Source organism: Gobius niger (genome assembly GCF_951799975.1).
Source record: "Gobius niger genome assembly, chromosome: 1".
In the NCBI taxonomy this organism is placed as follows: Eukaryota; Metazoa; Chordata; class Actinopteri; order Gobiiformes; family Gobiidae; genus Gobius; species Gobius niger.
This window is the reverse complement of record NC_136852.1, coordinates 47,070,880-47,097,274: the sequence shown is the minus strand read 5'-3', so window position 1 is coordinate 47,097,274 and position 26,395 is coordinate 47,070,880. Positions and strand designations below refer to the sequence as shown.

At 40.7% G+C, this 26,395-nt stretch overlaps 1 protein-coding gene across 15 annotated transcripts in view; it reads left to right on the top strand.

Annotated features, from left to right (window-relative positions):
• Window positions 1-26,395, top strand: part of cacna1ba (calcium channel, voltage-dependent, N type, alpha 1B subunit, a) — a 158,254-nt gene that overhangs the window by 108,542 nt on the left and 23,317 nt on the right. For 11 of the 15 annotated variants that reach the window (XM_079566657.1, XM_079566669.1, XM_079566666.1 and 8 more), the window contains 13 exons: window positions 11,167-11,263; window positions 11,331-11,491; window positions 13,191-13,328; window positions 15,058-15,259; window positions 15,337-15,501; window positions 15,628-15,738; window positions 15,859-15,942; window positions 18,415-18,531; window positions 19,697-19,762; window positions 19,887-19,978; window positions 20,549-20,699; window positions 21,132-21,259; window positions 21,428-21,524. In XM_079566657.1, the coding sequence (XP_079422783.1) occupies window positions 11,167-11,263; window positions 11,331-11,491; window positions 13,191-13,328; window positions 15,058-15,259; window positions 15,337-15,501; window positions 15,628-15,738; window positions 15,859-15,942; window positions 18,415-18,531; window positions 19,697-19,762; window positions 19,887-19,978; window positions 20,549-20,699; window positions 21,132-21,259; window positions 21,428-21,524 (1,609 nt within the window). Of the gene's footprint in view, window positions 1-11,166; window positions 11,264-11,330; window positions 11,492-13,190; window positions 13,329-15,057; window positions 15,260-15,336; window positions 15,502-15,627; window positions 15,739-15,858; window positions 15,943-18,414; window positions 18,532-19,696; window positions 19,763-19,886; window positions 19,979-20,548; window positions 20,700-21,131; window positions 21,260-21,427; window positions 21,525-22,929; window positions 23,027-26,395 lie in introns of all 15 variants that reach the window. The other 4 variants (XM_079566661.1, XM_079566659.1, XM_079566660.1 and 1 more) reach the window with 1 other exon arrangement.

The window sequence follows — 26,395 nt, the reverse complement described above, 5'->3', positions numbered from 1 at the left end:
ATTATCCCATGATAAACATAAACAACCTACTTAGGGTAAATAATAAACTATTACATTTAAAAAATAAATGCACAGCTGATAAATATTCAGCCCTAAAATGTGTTGTGTATATGTCCATATATTTATTATTGTAACAGCCCTAGTTAAAAGATTAACATAGACCTTAGATATACTGCCAGTCAAAAGTGTGGAAACTGTTTTTTATGTATTGGTTGTTCTATTATTTCATGACCGCTGACATTGTAGATTCTCACTGAAGGTGAGGCTTTGTCGACACCAGAAATGCAGGGGTGTCGAACTCATTTAGGTTGTTGGCCGAAATCCAGCTTCCTCTGAGGGTCGCGGGCAGCATATAATGTTAACAGGAGAATACTATTGAGAAAATATCTTTACAATAAATGAATAATAATGAGCTGTGATTTTTAAATAAAAGCCCGACAGGACTGTAATAAAAAATAATAACTGCTTACACTTGTATTGCGCTTTACAAGCCTGTGTCACAAGTTTCTCAAAGTACACTGTAGTCATTACACTGTAGTCATTATTTCTGTGGTGGTAAGCTGCTATTATAGCCACAGCCGCCCTGCGGCAGACTGACCATTTACCACGTGGCTATAATGTGTTGTTTATATCCCATCTTTTATTGTGTCAGTGCCCTCTGCTGGACACGTGTGGAATTATTATTTCCTAAAAAAATCATAACTCGACACAGGAATGGGCGAGACTTACTTTTTTGGACATCAGCAGGAATTTATGGTCTACAAGTCAGGGGCCGGATTTGGCCCGCGGCCCGCCTGTTTGACAAGTCTGGTTTAATGCCTTCTGTGAGAATCACACAAATAAACACACATAGCCCTGGAAATAAAGAAAAACCTATACATAAAAAGTGTTTACAATTTTCTTTTTCTTTTTATTAAAGATTTGTAACATTTTTAACAGAACAAGAACAGAACAAGTGTTTACAAACCTTTGACTGACTACTGTAACTGCTGTCTCAAACTGTCCTTTAACAGCACACAGTAATAAATAGTAATGGGATGGAGTAGCATAGCATGGTAACATGGGATGCCTCTGTCTCCATATTACCAAGAAAATACTGTAAGTTGCAAGACAATTTATCGACTTGATTCTGGGTAAGGATGAGGCCTCACCATATTACCTGGAAATAAACTTTTTTTGTTGGATACCGTGCTAGTTCCATCCTTTTATTCTATCACTATCACTGTGCTGTTAAATAAAAGTGCTACAAATTCTTTACATGTCATAACCTTAAATACCATGATTGGGTAAATCTCTGTGATTATAAAGTAGTTAGACATGCCGCATCTGAAGCCAAATTGCTTGTTGCCGATGAGTACCTTTTGCAGACTCTTATCCACATCCGTCTCGTAGTTTTCATTTTAGACTCTCGTGCCTGACTGGCTCTTGCACCTTTATCTCACGAACCACATGCACTCTCTCCCCACCGGCTCATCTGGCTCCTCTCCGGCAGCCTCCGGTTTTTCCATCAGCACTTTGCCACCGGAGCGACTCAACCATTCATTCCTCATGCGCCATTATTAATTCAGTAGGGGCTCGCTAATGTAACCAGCCAGCCCCTGCCTGAGTGTATCGCGGGGGGGTATTGATCGTCCCCCCCTCCCCATGTGATCTTATAGCATGAGCGTTAAATAGACTGTACCACATGTATGCTGTCAGCTATGGGTTTTTAATGACCGCCCATCGCCCGCGCCGTCACCTCATCGTCACGTTTACGGTGTGAAGTAGCTCCGTCATTTCTCTGCATGGCCTGTATCTGTCAGACACTTTGAACTGGTGTAAAAATCGATCTCATTACGAGCCCCATAGCCCATGTCTTATAGGCCATGTCATTAAACTGTAGAGGGTTAATTTATTTGGCTAATTTTAGCAAAGAACTTGACAGATTTGAAAGAGGCCGATTGGTGCTAATAGTGTAGCTACATAGAAACCGATACTGCATAAAATCAATCACTTCCTCGGCCCGCAGCGTATTTTTATTAGCCAGAAATCGGTCAAATAGGTTGCGTTCGCGTGACATCCCAGCATTCTAAAGAATTTTCCATTTAGCTTTTTGGCTAATATCTCTAATTCTAGGGCCCTATCCATATGAAGCAAAACTGGCACAGAGTTCAATACCTTCTCTTTCCGCACAAATGAAGTAAGGTCCAAGGTGGTGGCAATTTTCAGAATCATTGGTGTGATATTGGTCAGTAGAAAGGCCTTCAACTCAAAACATTCGTATGGCAGGTTTTGGGACGTAATCCGAAAAACTAACCATGATCAGGTCAACTATTGATAAATTTTCTGTTTGGAGATTACTTTCAAAAGCTGCCTTTCTCCCATGGAGTTACATTGGTCCATCTGACATTATTATAACATGACTTCCTAGAACGTCAACGCAACCTATTATTTATAGACATCAGGACTCGGTTTTGACCAGAGCCTATAGATAAAGTAAGTTATGTACATCAAATTAAAAGTTGTCACTTTCTTTTTAAAATTGCATTTCATCATGAGCCATTTGTTATAGAAATAGGGCGCAATCTTCTTAAACTTTAGATGGATGGCTTTTGGCATTTTTGTCTTTGCACTCGCCAGATTTGTGACTCTTGACTTGTAGATTAGAATTAATTTCAGAACTACACTGACTAACATAAAACTGCTTTTATATTTTGGTTTTACGGCCTATAAATAAGACACACCTACACTGGAAAAATGACCATCTTTAACGGGATAAAGGACTTAAAATTGTTTAAATAAAGGATATGTTAAATTTGAGTTGGTGTGAACTCATCTAAAATATAATAAAAATGCCAATGAAACAAGCAGAAATCCCACTTGAAATCAGACAAAATAACTTTTACTTTGAAAAAGATTTATTTTTCACCTGAAATGTGAAACTAATCTGAACAGTTCCTGACCAAATCTACTAAACTTTTGATGTGTTCTCATAATTAAAGTACATTTACAAAATGTATTTTTCCAGTGTGTAATAACATATTGCAAAGTAAGGTTTTTAACTTGGCACTTTCCAAATTTGTGACGCTTAACTCATAAATGGGGATTTGGAATTAATAATAAAGCTAGAAAATGAGTCACGTGATGCTAGTGTTACATTGTCGTAAATAAGACACTTTCAAAATGAACTTTTAGATGGTTCGTTTTTTTTGCTACTTTGCTACACATTGCAATTATTACAAAATCAGCCCCTTAAATCCAATTCACTATTCAATTTATGTCTAATTCTCAGCTATTTTTGGCCTAGCGCTTGTCAGCTTTGCAAGGCCAAGCGTTGACATTGTCTGGCAGATGTTGTCTGAGGGAGAAATGCGCTGAGTGTGCATAATACTAATAGTAGCAGAGGAACAGAGTGGAGCGTTTAGCAGCTAATGGGCCAGAAAAGCAAGAGGAGTCTGTAAGAAAATACAGGCGCTAAAAGACTGTGGGACCAGATTCATCATGTTACCAGTGAGAGATGCTGTAGTGAATCAGTGGCCTAAACAATATTGACTGGTCGCCAATAAATGCTTTGTTGTTTTGTAGTGAATCTAGGCGTATGGCTCGTTCTATAGGGGAAATTTTCACATTAGCATTACGGAAACGATCATTTTCGTCCAGACATCTCCCCTTAGTCTTCATGCATAAGCACACCTCATCGGCCCCATGCGAGTCGGGTATTGGCAGATACAGTGGGCTTGGAGCTGTCACTCACTGGTCATGCATGTCTCTGAACCATCTGCTTCACCAACGCCCGAAATGGACCATAACAACAGCCTGAATCTGTGCCATCACCAAAGTCACTCGAGTGGAGAGCTGTGCCGTTTGTTTGATTCACTCTGGTGTGACCTGCAAACCGCACCAGCGCCCCTTTTGCAGAGTCCTGTATGATTGCGTTTAGAAAAGGCAATGTTTGAAATCCCAACTCAGAATGTAATGTTTCTGCAAAGTCCATTCACATCTTACACCAACCTGTCACTGGAGCTGCACAATATGAGAAGGAAATGCGATATTGACGTTTGGAATAATGCAACGATATTTTACTAAGCTATTTCACTGCAGTTTCAGTCAATTTAAATGAATGTGGGTGATTTTTCATACAAAATACTATATAAGAACCTAACAAGGGTAAAATGGAACTAAATTTGGAAATCATACACATATATACCGTAATTTCCGGACTATAAGCCTCTACTTTATTCCTGTGCTTTTAACCTTGCGGCTGTTAAAACAATGCGGCAAAGTTATAGATTTTTATGGCCATACTGAATATTTTGTCACCGTCACATTATTGCTGTTTTCCTCCACCTGAGTCCGTTGTGTTTACTGAAACATTATGGAGGGTTAAGCAAATCGCGGCTCTTAAAAGCCTGCCGTAAGCAGCTTCAAACACCGGAAAACGACAGACTGTGAGCGCTAACATGCCATGGAGGGCGGCTCTAAACGCGGCCAAAGTCGTTGTGCGGGCAGCGCTTTGGCTTCACTGAACACATGCGCGTTTAAATAATATTATCAATAATATAATCAAAGTTCGTGAGACACTTTAATAAAAGTACATTTACCGTTAGGTCAACGTTCTCTTGGAAAATTTGATTGTGCATGAAGAGAAAAGTCCAGTGTTTCCAGTCCTGATGGCGCTTCAAATGAGCGAGGAACATTGTGGACGAGTGCGGCCAAATATACAAAATATCTTTTATATATTTTGTTGGTGCGGCTTACATTCAGGTGCGCTCAATAGTCCGGAATTTACGATAAGGCAGAAAAATAACGGATTTATTGTAGCTTCCTGTAACATAGACATTGCATCACCTAAATATTGTGCAGCCCTTCTGACCACATTGGACACTCCTCTGTGGAGTAAATCTTTAAAAGTTTAATAAATACAAACATATCTCTATAAACAGGACGGTGTCTTATGTTTTAATTATTCATTCAAACTGTAAGTTTAATCATTATTATTTGCAGAAACAGTGCATTGTGTTTTTCCCCTTAAAATAATTGTCCTCTTCATACACCGTTAAACAGCATTTCCACACTTTATTACAGTAGTTGTAAGGATGCCTGTTACAATTGCAAACATTATTTTCTTCAGTCGTAGGCAAACACAGATTAAACTCTAAAACATTTACAGGTTTCACACTTCGACACAGTTGTCCAATGTGCCTGTGCTTTAGTCCAATTAGTGCAGACTCCATCGTGCTGTTGTTGATACACACATTATGCTTTATTTACTTATTTTGTTTGTGTGTGAAGCATCCATAAATGTGCTCTACTTGTTTTACCACTGTTTTCCCCCAAGTAGATCGCAACAAGGTGTGACCAGGTGGGGACCTCCCCTTTGCCCCCGCCCCTTCCCCCCTCCTCCGACCCCAAAACCGACCCCCAAACCGACCCCTCTTAACTCCCATTTTTCTTATGATCCACTTCCTGTACAACATCAACCAAAGCCATTTGACGTAGACGTAGTTTTCCCTCGACCGACAGTGACGTCAATCTGATAGCTCTCAACTGAAACAAGTGGCAAATGACAAAAGGATATTGGTGTTTTTTGCTATAACAAATTAGCAACATGCAATGTGGTTTTGTCAAAGTCAAAGCAGGAACAGCTGGAAGCCGCGTCCAGTGCCTCCATGGGTTTAAATCCTTCAACCTGAAGCAGGGCCCAGAGAGGACTGTTGCATCTGTTCCTTGTCCTCCTCTCACACATCTAGGTCTAACTTTACAGCGAGCACCACTGCGGGCTCCTTCCGCTCTCTGTCCGACCCTTACGTCGCGATAGGCTTTTATTTGATGGATAAATGCTGCGTGTGCATTTAGATCGCATCTTGTCCTCATGTGCGGCACAAACTTAAGGAGTCACAATGCTGTTAAACCGGAGCCCAAGCCTGAGGGAAATAGAAAGAACTTCGTCATCTGGTCTGGTCTGGTCTGTTTGTCTGTTCTGTTCCTCGGAGCCTCGTTCAGGGCTCTGTTTTATCAGAGTCGTGTGGACTCTGAGGCACTCACAGTGACAAGTGCCCGTCTGTTCCAGGGACGCACATACATACTGTAGAATAGAACTATTCAAAACAATGTCTATTTTAAGTCTTTCTTATTCCCCAGAGTCTCAGTAAAAACTGCTGTAAAATGTCAAATTTCAATGTAAAATATATTGTTTTAAGCAGAAAAAGAATGGTCCACAAAATCACCCATTTTTGCAACAATCACATAAATTGCCTGAAAAATCTTGGATAGTTTATCTCTCACTTGAATGAGCTGAAATAGTCATTATTGTGACTTTGCCGTTACCGTTCACCACACGGACTTGTACATTTATTGCAACTTGACAGTTTGAAATTGGTCACAAATGTTGCCAAAAGTTTGATCAATAAACCATTGGACAAAGACTGAGGATAAAAATAGCTTTGGTGGAAGATGGATTGGGATTCAAGGCTGACCTTTCTGTCCTCGCTCCAGAACACAGTTGAACTCCTGTGGCCCCGGTCGTATCGCTGCCAGACCCTCATTATCATCTGAACTGCACTGCCTCAGTCTCCCTGTGGAGCTGGATACTTTCTAGCCCCAGTATTATGGATGTCATGGGGTTAAACTTTTATTTTACATTTATTTTGAGAAAAACTGCAGTTTTACAACTCCTACCCTTATTGACAAAAACAATCTTATTAAAATCATAGAGTAGCTTTACGTACAAGTATATAGTCCAATACAGTCCAGACTCTGCTGTTTCCTGCATTCAGAGGCCCATTCATTGAAAGCTATCAGATATTTGATGTGATTGATCCTTTAGCTCTCATTGTGACTGTGTGAGTGTACGGTCTAAAGGTCCTCAGGCCTACATCACTAAACGCATGCGACGATAATGTGCATCAGAGCATGGACGCTGCTGCATGGAAATCAAGTCGAGCTGCAAATGAGATGAGAATAAAGCTCAAAGACAACGCGATGTTAGCTTTACGTCGACATGTTTCTGCGTAAACGATTGAGGTTGGGCTGAGGTCCAACCTCATGTCCCCAGGTCCTTCACCACTGATTGGTCCGATATCAAGCCTCGAAGCCCCAGTTTGTAATAACAGTTCAAAATATAAGAAAATGTTCGCTTCTTTGTATTAATAAAACCTCATTTTGTAATTCTGCAATAACCAGTTGTATAATGCAATTAAATGTGCGGTAACACTATGACTGCACACCATGAAAGCATTTGTAAATACTTATCATTTCTAGAACATTTACCAAACTTTACTCATCATTTATTACTCATTTATAAGCAGCTAAATAGTGATTACTTTATTGTTCAGTCAATGAATAAGTTTAAACCAATGGGTGAGGAAATCCCTTCTCTTTGGTCCTCATGGCAGGGAGCTGACATGGCTGTAATACCACCTCCTGGTGGCCAGGGGCGACTCCAAAGACTCTTTGGAAAAAGGATTCTAATGTAGCTTTGGACTTCGTTTTGACTGCTTAAAAGCCTGGCTCCGAAGAGTTTTTCACTGGTTTTTGTACATCAGCAATAAAGAGTGGAAGCCTAAGTCTATGATTGACAGGCTCTAGAGCACTGTGGAGGCTCATAGCTGGTCCTACCGCCCCGCTCAGAATCATCATATTATCTGTTTAGATGCTTGTACATGTAAAATGGTTAGCAAACAGTTTAAATGTCTTATAAGGATGAATGAACTATTTAACAATGCATTACTGACTGCTTGTCAGTGTGTAGTGATCAATTCTATTACAAAAGGAGTATGAGTAATGAATTGTGGGTAACACTTTTTGATAACTACACCTTATTTATTAATAAATGATGAGTTAACACTTGATTCATCATGAACAATTCATTAGTTAAGTGTGACTAACACTTAACTACTTAACAATGAATAAGTGAAGTATGTGAAGATGAGTTAGGCATTAACTGTAGTAGTTAAGTTGTGAGAGAGTTAGTCCCACTTAACTAATGAATTGTTCATGATGAATTCATTCATCATTTATTAAGGCTAAATAAGGTGACGCTATTGTAAAGTGTTACGCAATGAATTTAACATTTCATTTCATTTTGAACAGTTATTATTATTATTATGAATAACAGTTATTGTTGTTATTACAAAATGTGGCTTAACAAGGCTCAGCGGGGAACAGCAGCACCGGAAATATAGGTTGTGGGTGTTGCTGTCAAAAACTCTGCACTCTCTAGGAGTTATGTAGCCCCCCATCCTTCAACTGAGATTTGGAGATCATCAACGTCTACAATGTGAAACAAGTGAATGTTAATGTGCAAAATATAGATAGATTTTCTATTGAAATGCACTGGGATCAAGTCCCAAATCCTATTATTGCCAGGCTCCTTCATTAAAATTCCACTCTAGCGCTGGCTATTACTTTGAAGAACTCCAAGGATTTGTGCCTTATCCCTGTAATGTGCCAATTTTGTCTTTGGTGCGTATCTCTTTTAAACAACCTAGAACTGATTCTTTCAGGTCTTACTCATATTAGTTCATGTTGATGCTTTTGTATGAGTAGTAACACCTTTGAAATCAAGGTACAGTATATCAACCCAAAAATGTGATTCATAAATTGTTTTCTTTTGCACTTTAAGCTAATGAATACCTCAAGCATTCAAACGTAGAATGCGTTTCGCCTCTGAATACATTTTTTTTTTAAAAAGCAATCGGCATCACCAAGTTTCTCAATGTCAAATCTTGGCGATGCTGATCCCTGATGCACAGTTACGCGTCTGCATGGAGAACCGCGCGTTCTCTCAGCAAAAGGCCAAGACGGCGCCTTTTCATAAAGTCCGGTGCATGTTTCGAGTAGAAGCAGCAGTAAATGCGGATTACGTGATTTCCGAACGGCGAGTGTTTAGCGCATGCATTCTGGATGCGCCGTGTGTGGGAATTACGCACAAATAAGTCGCACTTAACCAGATTAGTGTCAGTAGAAAAAGACTTGCTACATCCTCCGTACAATGTGATTACGCCAAATGACAGATAAGCTCTTCTTTCATCTCTTCTACTGTGGAAACGTAGTAGCTAGTTCACGTAACATAGCAGCGTGGCAGGGGATTTGCATGTCTTAAATCATTTCGTTATAGCACACATTTTGCAGGCAGAATATTGTACCACTTTATCTAAATTGATTCAACACAGTCACACCAGCAAATGCTCTGAAGCTGTTTTATTAGCTCGTGAACATCAGATAAGCTTGTAATTAAAACCACGGATTTACAGTTTGATCTCACATCCACATTTGAGACTTAAAAACCTGCACTGAAACATGCTCTGTCAGATCAATGGGCTTATTCGCGCTCTTTTTAACACACTTGTCGTTCCCAGAAGCAAACAGTGGCCATATCGTTATTTGGAGATCAATATGAAAGCACACACATTATAACGAAGTTTACACGAGAGTAAAGGCAAACCAAGGTTCTCTTCCTGCATCAAAATGATCTTGTTTTTATTCTCCGAAGAAGAAGTACGTTTTCGGGGTGAAAAACTAACTCAGCAATTGACTTCTCCAGGTTAAATCAGTACGAAGTAACTCGTGCCCATAGAGGCCATAAGTGCCACTGCAGATGTCGTAGCATGTTACGTTTTTTTACTCATTAATAGGCTATATGCACAATTTCCCCACCTTCCTGAACAGTAAGCCAGACGGTGTACTTCCTGTTGGGGATCGTTTACTTTCACAACTAGCCGGGTCCCACACAAATAAAGAGATAGCTCAGGATCTGGTTTAGGACAACGAGTTACTGATGGAGTCACAGCAACGTATTACAAACATCATGTTCACTGTGAATCCTGCCCCAAAGGAAACGCCAGCTGTCGTAAGGTAGGAGCTTTTATCTTAGAGCTAAAGGCTAGTGTTGAAAAAAAATGTGCTCGTTTTAATTTTTATTTTGTTAGTCGCGTTAGCCTCAAGACAAAAACATCCACCGTTATGAACACTGAGGTTTCCTCAGTGAAGTCCTTAAGTCTCACGCAATATTTTTCAACTTGCTCCAGCCACATCCAAACTTTTACTCGCTGTCCTTTACCAAATCTTGAGCTATCGCTTCACTTCTGTGGGACCCTGCTAATTTTTAATGGGAAGAGATAGCGGACAGGAAGGACAGTGTCTACTGTCCAGTCGGAAATCACGTGGGGTCACTGTGCATAGAACCCATTGTCCGTGAGAGTAAATACTACACTGATAGAAAAGACAAAGGGAGAGAGGGATATTGTTCATCTAATTACACAATGCAAATATTATTTTTTTCACTCAAACTTGGCTGTAAATACTGTTTAAGTGACGCTAACCCGCAATTAGCTTTGCCCGTTAGCCTGTTCTTCTTCTTCTTCTTCTTTGTGATTCCATTATTGTGTATTGGTGACTCCGTCCCGGTGGCAGCGAAGTTGCAATTGTGGTTTTCTGGCCAGAGACATCAGGGGGAGGTGAAACACCCCCCAATCATCCCATTAACACTTGTATTACCCCCAGAGGGACTACGGAAAGGATTTATTAAGATAAGCAAGTTATGTAGTTCTGCTTTAAGAACAAATTCACTGAGATTATACTATTCACTAAGATTAAGTTGGGGAAAGGTGTGATTTCAAAACGGTGAGAGCCAAAACCAGTATCGGTTTGATTTACTACCAGTGTCAGTGGGTCAGAAAGTTTTAAAAACCTTTTAGTTTTAAAATAATTTGTATTTTGATGCTGGAAGAGTGGCTGTTTTTTTTACTTTTCCCTCATAAGATTTTGCTCCCTAAACAACACCGAAGAGCAGCTTTGCTACAGATTAATTATTTGACAAAGCCTTCCCGAACACTTTTGACTCAAGAGTGCACTGCTTTGTGAATTAGGTTTTAAGGAAACAGGGAGCAGTGTTTTGGGAAATATGTGAGAAAAACTGCAATTGCTTAAAGTACAAAATAATAGGAAATTAGCTGTTTTGTAATTGAAGTGTCAGTACACTTGTCAGTACACAGAGACGCACAGTTAGAAATCCTAAAATGACAGCTCACACACATCTGAAAAGTCTAAGCTAATTCTGTCTAATTGTGTTAGTGACCCTTACGTTGACCCCATAATCTTGTTAGTTGTACAGGAAGGTGAAGTGTGGTGGCCAGGCCTGACCCGCGCCTGCTTTTCTGTGTGTTTTAACTTGGTTTGTCGCTGCAGGGGGACCAAAGGCAAAGACATCAGCACTATCAAGTCTCTAAGGGTCCTGCGAGTGCTGAGGCCGCTCAAAACCATCAAACGGCTGCCCAAACTCAAGGTACAGCTGATTAAATACAACACTGACATTACTTTATCATAAATATGTGTGTTTCCTTGTTTTGCAGGCGGTGTTTGACTGTGTGGTGAACTCCCTGAAGAACGTGCTGAACATCCTCATCGTTTATATCCTCTTCATGTTCATTTTCGCCGTCATCGCGGTGCAGCTGTTCAAGGGGAAGTTCTTCTACTGCACCGACGAGTCCAAGGGGCTGGAGAAAGACTGCAAGTGCGTCCGTGACCACGTCTGTCGTTTTCACGTTCACACATTCAAAGACACCCGAGAAAATGCAGCAGACGGCTTTTCAATACAATCTTTTACCCAAGTCTAAAGCAAAACAGAAGGTCCACTTCCTCCTCTTCACAGAAGTGCAAAAAATCAGATGCAACTGAAAAATATGTAAATTTGTGCTGGATCAGAACTAGTTTGGTGAAGGGACTGGGCCTTAAAGGGACTCGATGGAAGTTGGTCATTTTATACTCACTACTGCCACCTCAGGTCTTACGCGTAACTGTAGTTTCTATATTAAGTTCGTGCATGACGGCACTTCGGACCTGACTTAACACCTTTTTGAGTGACAGTGCAGGATTTTGGAGGCAGTTGTGGTGAACAGGTCTGAGCTCATTCTTCACATTAGGACAATGCTGGAACATGTGAGGGGGAGGAAGAAACATATTTTTTACTTTTTAAACTCCGTATGGTCCCTTTAAAGCGAGATGCTGCAGGTGAATAGGTAAACTTTGTAAATTTAGAGGTATCCATTTGAAACTTTGGCTGCAGATTACTGACAAATATGAGGAGAAAAATATATTGCAAGTTTTATCTCAATTTATGTTTTCATAGAAAAAAATGGCCTTCTTCTTGAAATTCAAAACTCAATAAATCAGGCTAGGAATAAAATATTAAAAAATCCCTTTGGAATAAAAAAAAACCTTAGAAATATTGTTCAGTCCAAGGCTGGACAAAGTCTGTAGGAGCTACTTTGGTGGACTTGCTGTCACACCAAAGTGAGAAAAATGCATTTTGTGAAAATGGCCCAAATGAATCTATCACAAAACATTGAATCAGTGCAATAATTTAGCAGTTGTTTTTTTTTGTTTCCAGGTAAAAGTTTAGATGTTAAAGGGACCAAATTGGTCCAAAAGCTGAACATAGAAAAAAAGAGTTTTGCCTGTAGTGTGTCCCCTTAAAATGGAAAACTTCATGGATTTCTCAGTGTGACGTATTTTAAAGTGTGGGCTGGCGTTGAGTGCGGATTCGGGAGACGGACTAAACATGCAGGAGAACTGAAATATGCACATATGAAAGAAAATACAGCAATTTCATTTTGATTCATCTGTATTCTGGCCTTGTTTATAAAAGAACAAACAATTATGATCACGTAATTCATTAGGCATAATTATGAAAAGAGGCAATCTTACCAGTGTCTTTTTCTGTTGAGTTGAGTCTACTCATTACAGTATAGCTACTTTAGAGTCCATAGCATTTCTGTGGCACTTCCTCCAAATCAATCAAAGTTTGTTGTTTGAACACTTTACGACAACACTTGCCAGTGCTTTACATAAAAACACATGTCAAAACAAGTGAGACTTTTGTCTGGCACTCGGAAAGCATCACTTTTGGCAACCTGCGCAGACTGGCTCTGTTTATTTATTTATTTATTATTATCGTAGCATTATTACATGGTTAAAGCTGCGTTTAAAGTGGATTTTCCATGATATATGCCCCAGTAAATACAAAACGATGTAAATAATGGCATATTAAAACTAGTCATGTATAAGGACTTGTACAAAACCAGGACAAAATCTTTTAACTACATCAAAGCAGTCGCACACGCACCACCAGCGGAGCCACAGTTTTGAAAATGTCAACATCAATAACCCGTGACTGTTTACTCTGGTCACAAATTGCTTTTATCATTATCTAGGGGACAGTTTCTGGACTACGACAAGGACGAGGTGGCTGCCATGCCCAGAGAGTGGAAGAAATACGAGTTTCACTACGACAACGTGCTGTGGGCTTTCCTCACCCTCTTCACTGTATCCACCGGGGAGGGCTGGCCCACGTAAGTGCACTTCGAGTTCACAGCTCTGTTGGAAAGCACCACTACATTAAATAGCACCTGTCAAATGTGTGGGATAAACTGAGCCTCTGGAGGGAATCCTGTCCTTGAGGATTTGACAAGAAGAAATTGGAGTTACTACATTGTGATGGCGGGACTGGTTTAGGGGGATCTTAAATAGGACTCTGGTGTGTTGTTGTCAGTCTGCTGTGGTCACTTTCAAATGTTGTGGTATAATAGACAAACAAGAGCCGTATCCACAGAGGCTACTTTTCCTGTTTTTTCCAGTTGCCAAGAAACACATCACACTACAATAAAAATACACTTTCTGGTCATAAAAGACACCACAAGGACTCTTAAAGCAATAGGAACGAGTCTCCCATTGGATGGGTTTGTTCAACAAAGTCATGTGACCAAAGAAAGAGATCAGACAAATATAGCTTCCTGAATTACTTCCGTCTATATTAAAACTCTGTCCACAAACAGCCAAATTGTAAGTGAAAGAAATGAAAAAAGAGGGAAATTAGCTTAATTGAAAAAGTTTAGAAATGATGCAGTGGTAATTTTGGCGCACTTATAACACAGGGAAATCTATCTGTCATTGTTGGGACTTTTTAAAAGAGAAATTAAAGCTCACGTTTGGCTAATTGTAGTCAGAGCAGCATCTCCTGCTTACTGAAAGAAACGCTTTAATTACATTTTATTAATTGGCTGCCTGCTACAGATTCCAGGAGGCAGAATGACAAAGCAGCTGCACAGCCTGACCAAAAAAAAGAAGTCGCCACCTGGCCTTCCTCAGAGGTGCCACTTGGTGTTTCTGTGGCGTGTCTAGTCAGCTGATTTAAACAGTTTTTGGCTCTGTCTTCCTGCTTGTAGTAGCAGGCGCCATCTGCAGTCCGACTTCTTCAGAACTGTGTCCCCAGGTGTGGGAAAGTTGGTATGCCCCCGTTTCCTGTTCACAGTCTGGGGAGTGCGTTCTGCGATCTCGGCTCAGTTCTGGGCGATTGTTTTTTGCAGTTGACCAAGTCTAGGTTTAGCAACACTCTGAGCCCAAAGAATGAGATCAGTTGATGACTTGAACATCCTGAATGACCATGTTATTCCATCGATGGATTTCTTCTTCCCTGATGACACGGGCATAATCCAAGATGACATTTCCAGGATTCATCCAGCTCATATTGGTGTGTTCAGGAAGTATAAAACATTATTTTCACACAAGGATTGACCTCCACAGAGTCCAGATCTTAACCACATTCAGAATCTTTGGGACGTGCTGGAGAATCTTTGTGCTGTGGTCACACTCTCTCACTCGTCATCAAGATCTTGGTAAAAAATGAATGCAACACTTGATCTTTGGACATTGCAGAGCTTATTGAAACAATGCCACAGCGTATGCGAGCTGTAATCAAAACTAAATGTGGTCCGAAGAAATATTAAAGACTTTTTCTTTGGCCAGGCACTGTATTATAACAAGAGTCTCACTGACTACCACAATTGTCCTCACGCATTGATTTTAGATTGTGTTTTTGTGCATTTCATTTTATTGCTTATTGTTTATCAAACACTAAAGGCAGCTTGAGGTGTGAATGTGCTATAGATAATAAATAGATTTTACTCTGGCACATTCAGGCAATAGTTGTAATGCCTTTCTCATTCAACCACCAACCTTGTTCAAAATTGAAATTATGAAACTGTGTTCCTCTATTATCTGTTATTGTCTGTGCCCCTGTAGTGTGTTGAAGCACTCCGTCGATGCCACGTTTGAGGACACAGGCCCCAGTCCCGGATACAGGATCGAAATGTCCATCTTCTACGTCGTCTACTTTGTGGTGTTTCCGTTTTTCTTCGTCAACATCTTCGTGGCTCTGATCATCATCACGTTTCAGGAGCAGGGAGATAAGGCCCTGTCCGAGTGCAGCCTGGAGAAGAACGAGGTGAAACAGGCGACACCTTAACGCTGGCGTTCTGAGAAGTTTTCATATCTTTATGGCCACATGTTTCTTTCTCGCAGAGAGCGTGTATCGACTTTGCCATCAACGCGAAGCCCCTGACGCGGTACATGCCGGAGAACACGCAGTCGTTTCAGTACCGCATGTGGAAGTTTGTGGTGTCTGCTCCGTTCGAATACTCCATAATGATAATGATCGCTGTCAACACCATCGTGCTCATGATGAAGGTACAAGACATGCACAAATCCTGCCTCTTTCATTAATGTTTTCTCTATCCATATCCTTATCTGCCTTCTTGTGTGCTCTACAAATAAACCTGTTTACCTTGCCTATATATTTCATCTTTCTCCTAGTTTCACGGAGCTCCTGATTTCTACGAAGCGATGCTGAAGAACCTCAACATTGTGTTCACCACCCTGTTTTCGCTGGAGTGCATCCTCAAAATCATCGCATTCGGCCCTTTGGTGAGTAGTATTCCCTTTCTCCGTCAATGCCGCTTTGAGGAAGCTTAGCACCACCGGGTATGGAGTGAATGAATGATGCACAATATTCTCTATAACTTGTCTTCTAATAATGTCTTCTAGAACTACCTAAAAGATGCCTGGAACGTGTTTGACTTCGTGACTGTTCTCGGCAGCATCACGGACATCCTCGTCACGGAAATCAACGTAAGAGACGCGCCACTTTCCTGCTTAGCCCTTTAATCTACGTAAACACCGCCTCTTTAATGGCACAAAGACGCCTATACAGCAAACAGGCTAACAGGCCGCATCAGCAGAGACAATGGCGTGGCAGGGATCCAGACAGCCTTTAGAAGAGACATAAAGAAAAGGCAGCGGGAGGAGGAGGGTTATGGGAAGGATGCTGCATAAAAGCTGTAACAAGCGACGGGTGATTTATTAAGCGAGTCGCTGGGGGCAAAGATGAAGGCATTGTTATTTCAAGGTAACTCTGGTCCTAGACGTGTTTGAAGGTTAGGTTTTGTAAAAGCTAGGGTGCTGTGTTTGCTAACCAGTTACACAATACATTTTCCATTGATAAATAGAAATGACGAGCCGCTAAATATGTTGACTAATAATTACGGTTAATTAACCTTTTTCCTCCAACCAGACTCGTGCGGCCGGGAAGGGGTGGTAGGGGAGTGGGGCTTTTGTTTGTTTTCACGTTTTGGTCGAGTGCAGACCACAGACATACAGTAGACCCGCGCCACAGAGGGACTGGCTGTCGATCTCTTTCTCTCAGGACACTGGACACAAACAGTGTTTAACCCACGGTGGTATAAATAAAGTTTTAGTTTGACCTGACTGAGCTTATAAAAGCCTATATTGGTAAAAGAAGAACATGAGGCACAATATAAATGAGGAAAAGAATGTCATAGGAGAGCAGAGAGCCCTCTCGCCAGTAGCTCAGGCACATTATGCCAAAGCTGCACCACATGCAAGGCGGCCTGTGTCCAACCTTGTGTATGGAGCAACGCTGTCTTTGTGCCTGGTGGAAGATCGGGCCCATAAGTTTTATCAGTCTCAAAATTCCAAACTATGTTTTACTTCATGTTTTACTTGATTAAGGGGTTCCCAAACTGTTTAAACAAGCAACAAGGGACACCAGTGTAAAAAGTAATTGCTGCTTACAATGATATCAAGCAGCAAAACATTAAAAATCTGTTTGATCTTTGTTTATTTTTTTCCCCAGTTCACAAATATTTGCTGTTCTCTATTAATATTTTTTCTAAATGCAATGTCAATTTGTCTTTTTCTTGAAATTTTGTGAGCCCCTGAATTATGTTTTATGAGCTGTTACTCCAGTTGGGTAAAGCCAAATAATGGTTAAAGCCTCCAGAGGAAATGAATCTGCTAGAAGTCCATCCCCTCACTGATGTTGAATGCTTTTAGCTAAGTTCCTCTTGGCCAGTGTCGGGTAAAGACTTCTTCCTGTCAACATTTCAACAAAAATGTCAAGCCAAATGTGTGTCATAAAGAATATTTCACATAGTGGAGATATTTTTACATTTGTTGGTACATTTGGTACATACTGTAGCTCCTAACCTCTGGTGAGGAACCTCCAGAGGTCCCTATGCTAAAGGAGAAATGACATGAACCATACAGGCTGCTTTTCCTGCCTCCTTCCTTACTGACAGCTCTACTCGGATGCTTCTTATCGTGGCGGTCGCTGATGCACATCCAGTTTGGGATTAGACCTTTTACCCATCTAAGCTTTTCAGAAGCACCCTGAGATAAGTTTTTAACATGCTGTCAGTGATTATCCAGCAGTTTTATGTTTTCTACTTATTTCAACAAGACACGGCTAACTCTTCATGGGTATAAAACACACACAGGAAACAGTTGTTATCCTAGGAAGTTAGCAGCATGTTACTAGTTTATAGGAGCCACTGTAGATTTGGTGTTACCACTATTGGTGATACATCACGGGCCGTATATACGCGTCTTGTGGTGACACTCAGGCTTCTTTGCAGCTCTTGCCTTTGTTTCATTTTGAGCCAATTCAGGGCTTGTTCACAATGAGTTTTGACATAGTAAATTAGACTTATACTCACAGATCTGGCGGTTCAAAGAGAGCCAAATATTTCTATCACTTTAGTTGATGCCAGTGTAAATGAGTATATGGAAACCAGCCTAACTGTGTGTTTATGTTGTAATATATGACTGTTCTTGTCTCTCCATCTCTCTCTGTTTTCCTGTGCCTCGTGTGGTGGTCTCTTTGCTCATTGTGGTTATTGTGGTCACTGGTGTTCGCCATGCTCTGATCCTCCCTGCCCAGACGACAGTAAGTTCAACCGCTTCTTTTATCATATGCTCAACTCTCCCATGTACTCGACTCGTAGATTTCCCCCAGGTTCTTTGGGGCTTCCCTCACCACTAAAACATGTACAGTAGGGTGTTCTCTTGGGCTAGTGCTTCCCTGCAAAAGTGTGGGGCTTTCCGTAAAGGTTTTAGTAAATTAAATTACTGTACATGTGAGTGAATGCAACTTTTTGATCCATTCTCCCACCTCCACCAACAAATGAAAGAACCTGTTATAAAGACGCTACTATTATCTGCATGTCTTATCATTTCTTATGGAGTAATCAGAATAAAGGTAAGAAATGCTGATGATGTCCTGTTGTTGTTGTTGTTGAACAGGACAGACTGCTGAACCTGAGTTTCTTGAGGCTGTTCAGAGCGGCGCGTTTGATCAAACTCCTCAGACAGGGCTACACCATCAGGATCCTGCTCTGGACTTTCGTACAGTCATTCAAGGTATCAACTCTTTTGCATATTCTAAAAAGGTCGGCAGGTTGTCAGTAGGTAGATAGAAAGAAAGATGATGGAGATGATGACTTTTTTGCTGTTTTCTGGTGGACCATAAACATATTTATCACCTACCAATAAAATCGAGCCAAAATCGGGCCCATATGGATGTTTTTTTCAAAGCAAATTGTTCAGTTGAAGTGAAAAACAACACTTGTAGCTAACATTACCATGTAGCATGAAGCTAACATTAACTTTCCTGTTAGAATTGTCAGTTTTTTAAGTATTTAAGGGCTGTCGAACCACTTTGCTCCTCTCAATGTCTCTGTATCTTTTTTAATAGAACAATATACATAATTCAGCATTTGTTAAAGTAATGGTGGAGTAATGGGAGAAAGTTCATTTTTTCTTTTCTCTGGCTGCTTCAAACTGACCATTTGCCGTCAGATCTGGGTTGCCAGGTCTCAGCGGCCGAACCCGCTCAGAAATATCAACAAACTGCTCAAAACCACGGACATACTACCGGATTGTAATATGAAATGTTTTTTACTAGTCAGCAAAGCACATGTGCTCCTGTTATGATGAGAAACTTCCCCTTTCTCTCTCTCTTATTTAAAAAACAGCTCTCAAAGCCTTGGATTTAAGATTTTGTCATTTGAAATTGTGATTTTGATCACATTGAAAAACAGCATGGTTAAAAAAAATTGCAGTTTAACTGCAGACCTGGCAACCCTGCGTCAGATAGATAGATATTGAATGAAGATGATATTGAATACAATTTTTAAAAATATCACACAACATCACAAAAAACAAACTCCCCACTGTTTTTTACAAGTTGATGCTTTAGTGAGAAGAAAGATAAAGAGAATAAACTAAAAGTGATGTGTAGTTGTTCATAAAAGCATGAAAATACAGATTTAAAAATGTTGTGACCTACTTAAATAGTTTCCTTGGGATCTCGTTCAATTGAGTCATTGTTAACTTGAGAGGGTACTGCACTGTCAAAAGAATATGTTGTCATTGAAATCAAGGTAAAAATGCTTTATGTTTGACTTTGACACGCCCATGGTTGTGTTTTACTGTTTTCCGGCAGTCCCCTGCAGCACACATTGACTGAAATGATTCTCAAACCATTAAATATTGAGCGTGTTTGGTTTCCCGTTTCTCCCTTCAGGCGCTGCCGTATGTCTGCCTGCTGATCGCAATGCTGTTCTTCATTTATGCCATTATCGGGATGCAGGTAGGGCTCTCTCTCTCGCCTTCTCTCTCCCTCCTCTCCCCCCCATCGGTGTGATGGCTGGGACACAGGAAACCTTGACGTCCAGATGTGGCCTTTTCCTGAGTGGGTTTTTATTTTGCCGCAGGTGTTCGGAAACATCGACCTGAATGAGGACACGGCCATCAATCACCACAACAACTTCCGCACCTTCCTACAGGCGCTCATGCTGCTCTTCAGGTTTGAGGACTTATTAATGGGTTTCACTAATTACCTCCTGCTCAATATCATCAAATCCCAATGAGCAATAAGCTACTTCAATTGATTAATCATTTGTCATTCTTAAATGTTGGTAGTGTCTCATGGGCAGCGCTGTGGTGTAGTGGGTAGCATACGTGTGTCATTGCAAGAAGGTCCTGGGTTCAATTCCTGGACCAGCAAGGGCATTTTGGGGCAATTCTTTCCATTTCTATATCCACTCTGTCTCTCTCTATTTTATTCATATTTACAAAAACAGCAAGACTGGCTGCCAATAAACAAAGGAAGTCAATGCACCATCCACTGTTTTCGCTTAATCATTTCTTTATTATTTGAAATTGTTTTCTTTTGATGTGTCCCCTCCAATTTTTGTGATTAGATGCGTTTTAAAGCATTATACCTTTGTTCCGTTTTTGGAGCAAAACAGAAAATACAAGTGCAATAATTTTCTGAAAGATAAATGCCTAAACTTGAAGCCAAAAAGATGTCAATAAACCCATTACATATTCCACTGCATGAAAAAATGCATGTTTTTTGTGTCTTTCCTTCCAGGAGTGCCACAGGAGAGGCGTGGCATGAGATCATGCTGTCCTGTCTCAGCCATCGCCCGTGTGACGAAAAGTCAGGGACCCCCGGCAAAGAGTGTGGCAGTGACTTTGCCTATTTCTACTTTGTCTCCTTCATCTTCCTCTGTTCCTTCCTGGTCAGTCACATACACATCGTTAGATCTCGCATGATGTCTTTTAGGGGTGCACAATATGAGGAAAAATTATGTTAAATATTGTAATCAAAACTATAAAAGGGTACACTACAAAAAGTAAGTACTGAGCATGGATTTAAATGACTTGAACTGAGAATATTGATCTTGTTTTGAGCAGTTTTCACAGTTTTAGAACTTTTTTCCTGACTGGTTCTGAGGTCAATTCGCTTGAAAGACTGCCAATGGGGCAAGTGCAATTTTCTTAACCGTTTGGCAAAGAAATTAATCTCAAATAAGGACTAAATGTATTGATACATCTCAGAACAAGTGAAACACTCATTTTTGTGTGCGTCCCAAATGAGGAAAGACATGTGAACAGTTTGCTCATTATTCTAAATGCTTGGTCAACTGGTCCGTCTGTCTCTTGTGTTGCAGATGCTGAACCTGTTTGTGGCTGTTATTATGGATAACTTTGAGTACCTGACCAGAGACTCCTCCATCCTGGGGCCGCATCACCTGGACGAGTTCATCAGGGTTTGGGCTGAGTACGACCCTGCAGCGTGGTGCGTCTTACCTCCCTCCTTGCCTCCTGGATATTTGTATTTCGAACGTAACTCACTCTTTCTTCCTCTTTGACTAAGGGACCGATGAGGCCTTTCGCAGATAGCGCACCTTTCAATCTGTTTAATTTGAGCTTACGTGTTCATTCATGTGCTTGTTCTTCTCCGCAGCGGACGGATTTCCTATAAGGATATGTACAATTTGTTACGCATTATCTCGCCCCCCCTTGGCTTAGGGAAGAACTGCCCTAATAGGGTAGCATACAAGGTTTGCAACCAGACATTTCCGTCACTAGGGTGCTTTGCGTACCTCTCTGCCAAGATACTTTTAACTGAATGGCTGTGCACCAATGGAATCGCCTTTTACACCGGCACCGCCCCTTCAAACGGACTGGCTTTGATTGACGATGCCAGGCAGGAAACAAAGCTTTCAAAGCCAAGGCATTGCCCCAAAATGCCTTCTGTAATGCCTGACTTTTCTTTTTTGTAAAGATTAGTGAGTGAATCCAGCCACAGGGTTATAATAAAACTCATGAGAGGTCACGGCAGCCGTCGCCATGGCAAATAATGCGGCCATCTTGTGGTAGATGGATTTTCCAAATTCGAATTTGAAATAATGAAAAACGAGGGCTAGAAATCTCATTGGAAAGTAAAGTAAAAAGTTAAAGTAAAAAATGCATATTCAGTGACTTAATAAAAAATACCCCCTTCAGCCCTGGTTTCTGATTATATTTGCATAATTGCTCAATTTATTCCCACCAATTAGTATTAATGCAGACTTTTATGAGCACAGTGTTTTCAGATCAGTATGGTCAAACATGGACCCTATACTCTATACGAGTCACATCCTCAAGGGAAATAAAGGAAATCCCAAATAAAGAGAAGAGTCTCGAAAAGAGGAAATGAGAAGCGGTTCCTGGACCTCCACAGAGTCTGATTAAAAACCAGAGGTGATGTTTGGGGGAGGGAAAGTCTTTCAAAAAATTGAAAAACCAAGGCGCTCTCTGGTGAAGTCGAAATGCCTTTAAAGAGTCATCTTTATTCTGTAAGTATCCTTGAGTAGAATTTACGATCACAATATGGCCGCCAGAGCTGGACATTAGTCGTTTACCATGGCAACGTCCTATCTCCAGTTTTATTATGAACTTGTGGATCCAGCAATGATGCGAAGAGAGGCATTTGACAAAGCGAAAAGGAGACTTTTGTGCGGAAAACCCAAGGAAAGTGAGGCTCTTGTTCGTGGCTTCCCCATAACGACACACCGCGCTCTGAAAGCTTTGTCTCCGTGGTTGAAGCTGGGATGTCTGTCGCATGCCCGAGCAGACATTTCTTTAAGATGCTGTCATTTCTCTTCCCTCTCATCAGCTCCATCCGTCTGTGGGTCGACCCCCCTCCATCGCCAAAACTAAACTGTCCCATCCCATCTCTCCTCTCAGGGCTCCACAGCGATGCATCCTCGCGCCCCCACACACTCTGCCGCGGGCCGGGGATGCCATCCAAGCGTCATCTCACTCTTGGAAATCTATTAACACCAGATTTCTGTGTTTTGTACCTTTCCGTTACATTCTTCTCCCTTTTTTCTTTTGTTCCCTTTTCCCTCTCCTCTCTCTAACTCCCCATCCTTCTCTGTTTGCGTTTTCTTTTTTTGGCATTTGTTTTCCAACCCCGTGAAGCGGCCGTATCAAGTACCTCGATATGTATCAGATGCTGCTCCACATGTCCCCACCTTTAGGTTTGGGAAAGAAATGTCCACCAAGAGTCGCCTACAAGGTAGACCCTCCTCGCCCTCCTCTCCCTGTGCTTCCCCCTGTCCCACTGGCGTCAACTGCCCCTGGGCAACTGTCTGTGCTCTGCCGTGTTTATTATTTTATTTATTTGCTGATATTTTTGGTGTAAGCCCCGAGTCCTTCCCTTAAACACACTGCAAAGAAAAGAAAAGAAAAGAAAAGAAAGCACAAATTTATCACTTCCAATAATGTGAAATTGTTAAGTGATGGAGTGATTATTTATACACTCTTTTTAGGCCTTGATTTGTTGACCTAAAGCAGTACTAAGTAGCTCATGCCCCTAGAGGCCATAACCCACTGCAGGTGTCGTAGCATGTTAAGTTTTTTTACTCTGTGAGAGTCAATACTACGCTGACAGAAAAGACAAAAGGAGAGAGGGATATTGTACGTCCAATTACACAATGGAGATTATTTATCTCACTCAAACTATAAATACTGTTTAAAGTGGCGCTAGCCCGCAGCTAGCTTTGCCTGTTAGCCTGCTAGCTTCTTCTTCGTGATTCCATTAGTGTGTACTGGTGGCTCCGGGTCGGAGCAGGGAAAGCTGCAATTGTGGTTTTCTGGCCAGAGACACCAGGGGGAGATGAAAGACCCCCGAATCATCCCATTAACAGTTGTATTATTCCCAGAGGGACTACAAACAGGATTATCAAAGGTTCATTATGCAACTTTTTATGTGGAAAACAAGTTAATATCTGTGCGTATTGACCTTGTAGTGACCCAGCGCCTTTATGAGTGGTCACTGTGGCGCCTTTACTTTCCATCACTGTGGTCTTTTGGACGTTCCAGTACCAATGCGGTACAGACCCTCTCACCAGAAAACCTACAAAACAATCAGCACCATGCTGACAACTCATGCAGCCGGGAGGTCACTACAAAGTCAAAGACACAAATATAAAAAAATGTTTCGCATTAAAAGTTGCATAGTGCAGCTTTAAGGTAAACAAGTTAGTTCTTCTTTAAGAATCAAGCTTCACAATGTTCACAGCACTGACAATTGAGGGGCGACTGTTTAATGAATAAATGAATTAATTAATAGTTTTTAAACAGTGGTTCTTTATGTTTGTGAAGGTTCTCTTTCGTCCATGAGGTATTCATTTTAGTGAAGCTTTAATTGTCGACTGGACTGAGTTGTGGCCCCTAGAGTGTGACCCCTAGAGTCATATGCTATGTGTCCTTTCTATAACGGCCTCAGGTGAACGAGCTTCCTTTGTTGAAGCTAATTTCTCATCACAGTCTCTGCATCAAAGCATAACAAAGACTTGCTAACACGCCGTGACCCAAATAACGCTTGAACTTGTAAAATATAATATAAAATCTTTATTTTCCTCACCAGTTTTTGTTGAACAAGCATTAAATAAGCCTAAAAGCTGAAATTATGATTAAAACATATTATTATTTATTATTATTAACAACAGATTCTTTAGTTTTTCTATACATGAATATTCAAAGATTGTTCTCTGGGAAAGGCGACCCTCTGAAAACAGTTCCACGACCCACTTTTAGGTCCCGACCCACCAGTTGAGAACCACTGCTGTAAACAACTGCAGTTGATGAGTGTTGTCAATCTTGTTCCCCCCAGTCTTGTCGCCCCTAACCCTAACCATCCCTTGGGTCTCGTTGTCACACTTTCTGACCACAAGCTAAGAAGGGAATAGAAGCGAAATGTACTCAACCAAACTCAGTCGAATTGACAGTTCAAGCTTCACTACAGCTGGTTCTTTACTCATTATAAAATATATTTAATACAGTATCTCCTCACAGACATTGCTTTGTCTGTAAATGTAGGACGATTGGGGAAACAGGCAAACTTAACTCTTGAATCATTCATAACTGAAATCTTTGCTGGTTCCTCCAAAGTACGAAGGTTGAATTTTGAGTTGTTTTCTTATGGCCCTGTTTTCAGTATTTTCTGCTTTATCAATTTGCTAATTAGGGTTTTAATTTAATCAAAGAAAATAGATGTCAATGAATCCAGGCCTAAAAAGTCCTGAAATCTATCCATCAAAAGTAGATTTTCTTCTTTTTGCAATGATAACTCCTCCTTGCCTATAATTACTCAATTTACTTAAAAGTAGTCTCTGCCAGGATTACAGTAAAGTTTCTGTGGAAAAGACGTTTTTCTTTGAGCTGTTGGCCGTAGTGGGGTCTTTCTTTTGTGGAGCAGTGTGAAGTGTGTCCCAGTCTGTGCTTCTCTGTGGGATAAAGACTTTTTGGTGTTGAGCTTTTGACTCCTCTGTCTCTGCTGTCCCCATCGCATTCCTCTCATCTTTCTGTCATCTCCATCGGCGACTTTCTACACATTTCAGTCTCGTGTGAATGCATGTGAGGGTGTCTGCTATTCTCGAGTTGAGTAGAAAGTTTGTCATTCAGTTTCGACTCACTGAAAGCAAATCATTCGGACTCGATTCCTATACGACCCAAATACTTATATCAGATGATGGATTCTGCTTTCTGATAGGATTAGTAACTTGACAGTCATAACAGAATACGCAAACCAGAGAAACTTCTACGTCTTTGAGTTCACCTCACTTTAGCAGACACAGGCTTTGATTATGAAATGTTTTGATAACTTGCCACATACACATCTTCAAAGGCCCTATATCTGATTTCTTTTTTCTTTTTTTTTAAACAATGAAAAGGGAGTGAGTGAATGTTAGCACTTTCTGCTTTTGTGATTAGTATATATAAACAATATTACATATAATACCCCTTTACGTAGATATGGCGACATCTCTGTTCCGAGTGCATTTCTAAAAACATTAAGGAGCATCTGTGATTTTAAAGAAATTGTCTTGATGCAAATTATGACATTTTGCCACTGAAAAAAACAATTAAGTAAGTGTGCTATTTAATGTGAATTTGCTTCTCTCAAACAAACCCAGAACATTCAAGAAACAATGCAAAAAACAAAGAAATCAAAAGTATGTTTTTGTATTTGTTCATTTTGTCACAATTGTGCCAAATTTGAGCCGTGAAAATGACTTTCATAAAAAGTAACATCATTTTCTGACCCTTTTATCAAATGCTTCGTCTGGCGAGTTGAAATGATGTAATGCTCTAATCAGTAAAGTTTTATGAAACAACAACTCCACCCTGCTCTTCCCTGTTCTGTAGCTACAATTGATAAAAGTACATCAGGGTTTCCGTGGGGCATTAAAAGCATTAAAAGGCAGTAAGGAATTATGCCAAGATTGGATTCAAACTGGCATTCTGAGACCAGATGATATTTTCGTAAAGAACAGAACCCACAGCTATGACATTGCTCAACCATTTTTACTGTATACTTTTGGCAAAAACCCAATTTTGCTCAAAAGTTGCCTGTTGTGTCCTATCTATGTCCTACTTTGAA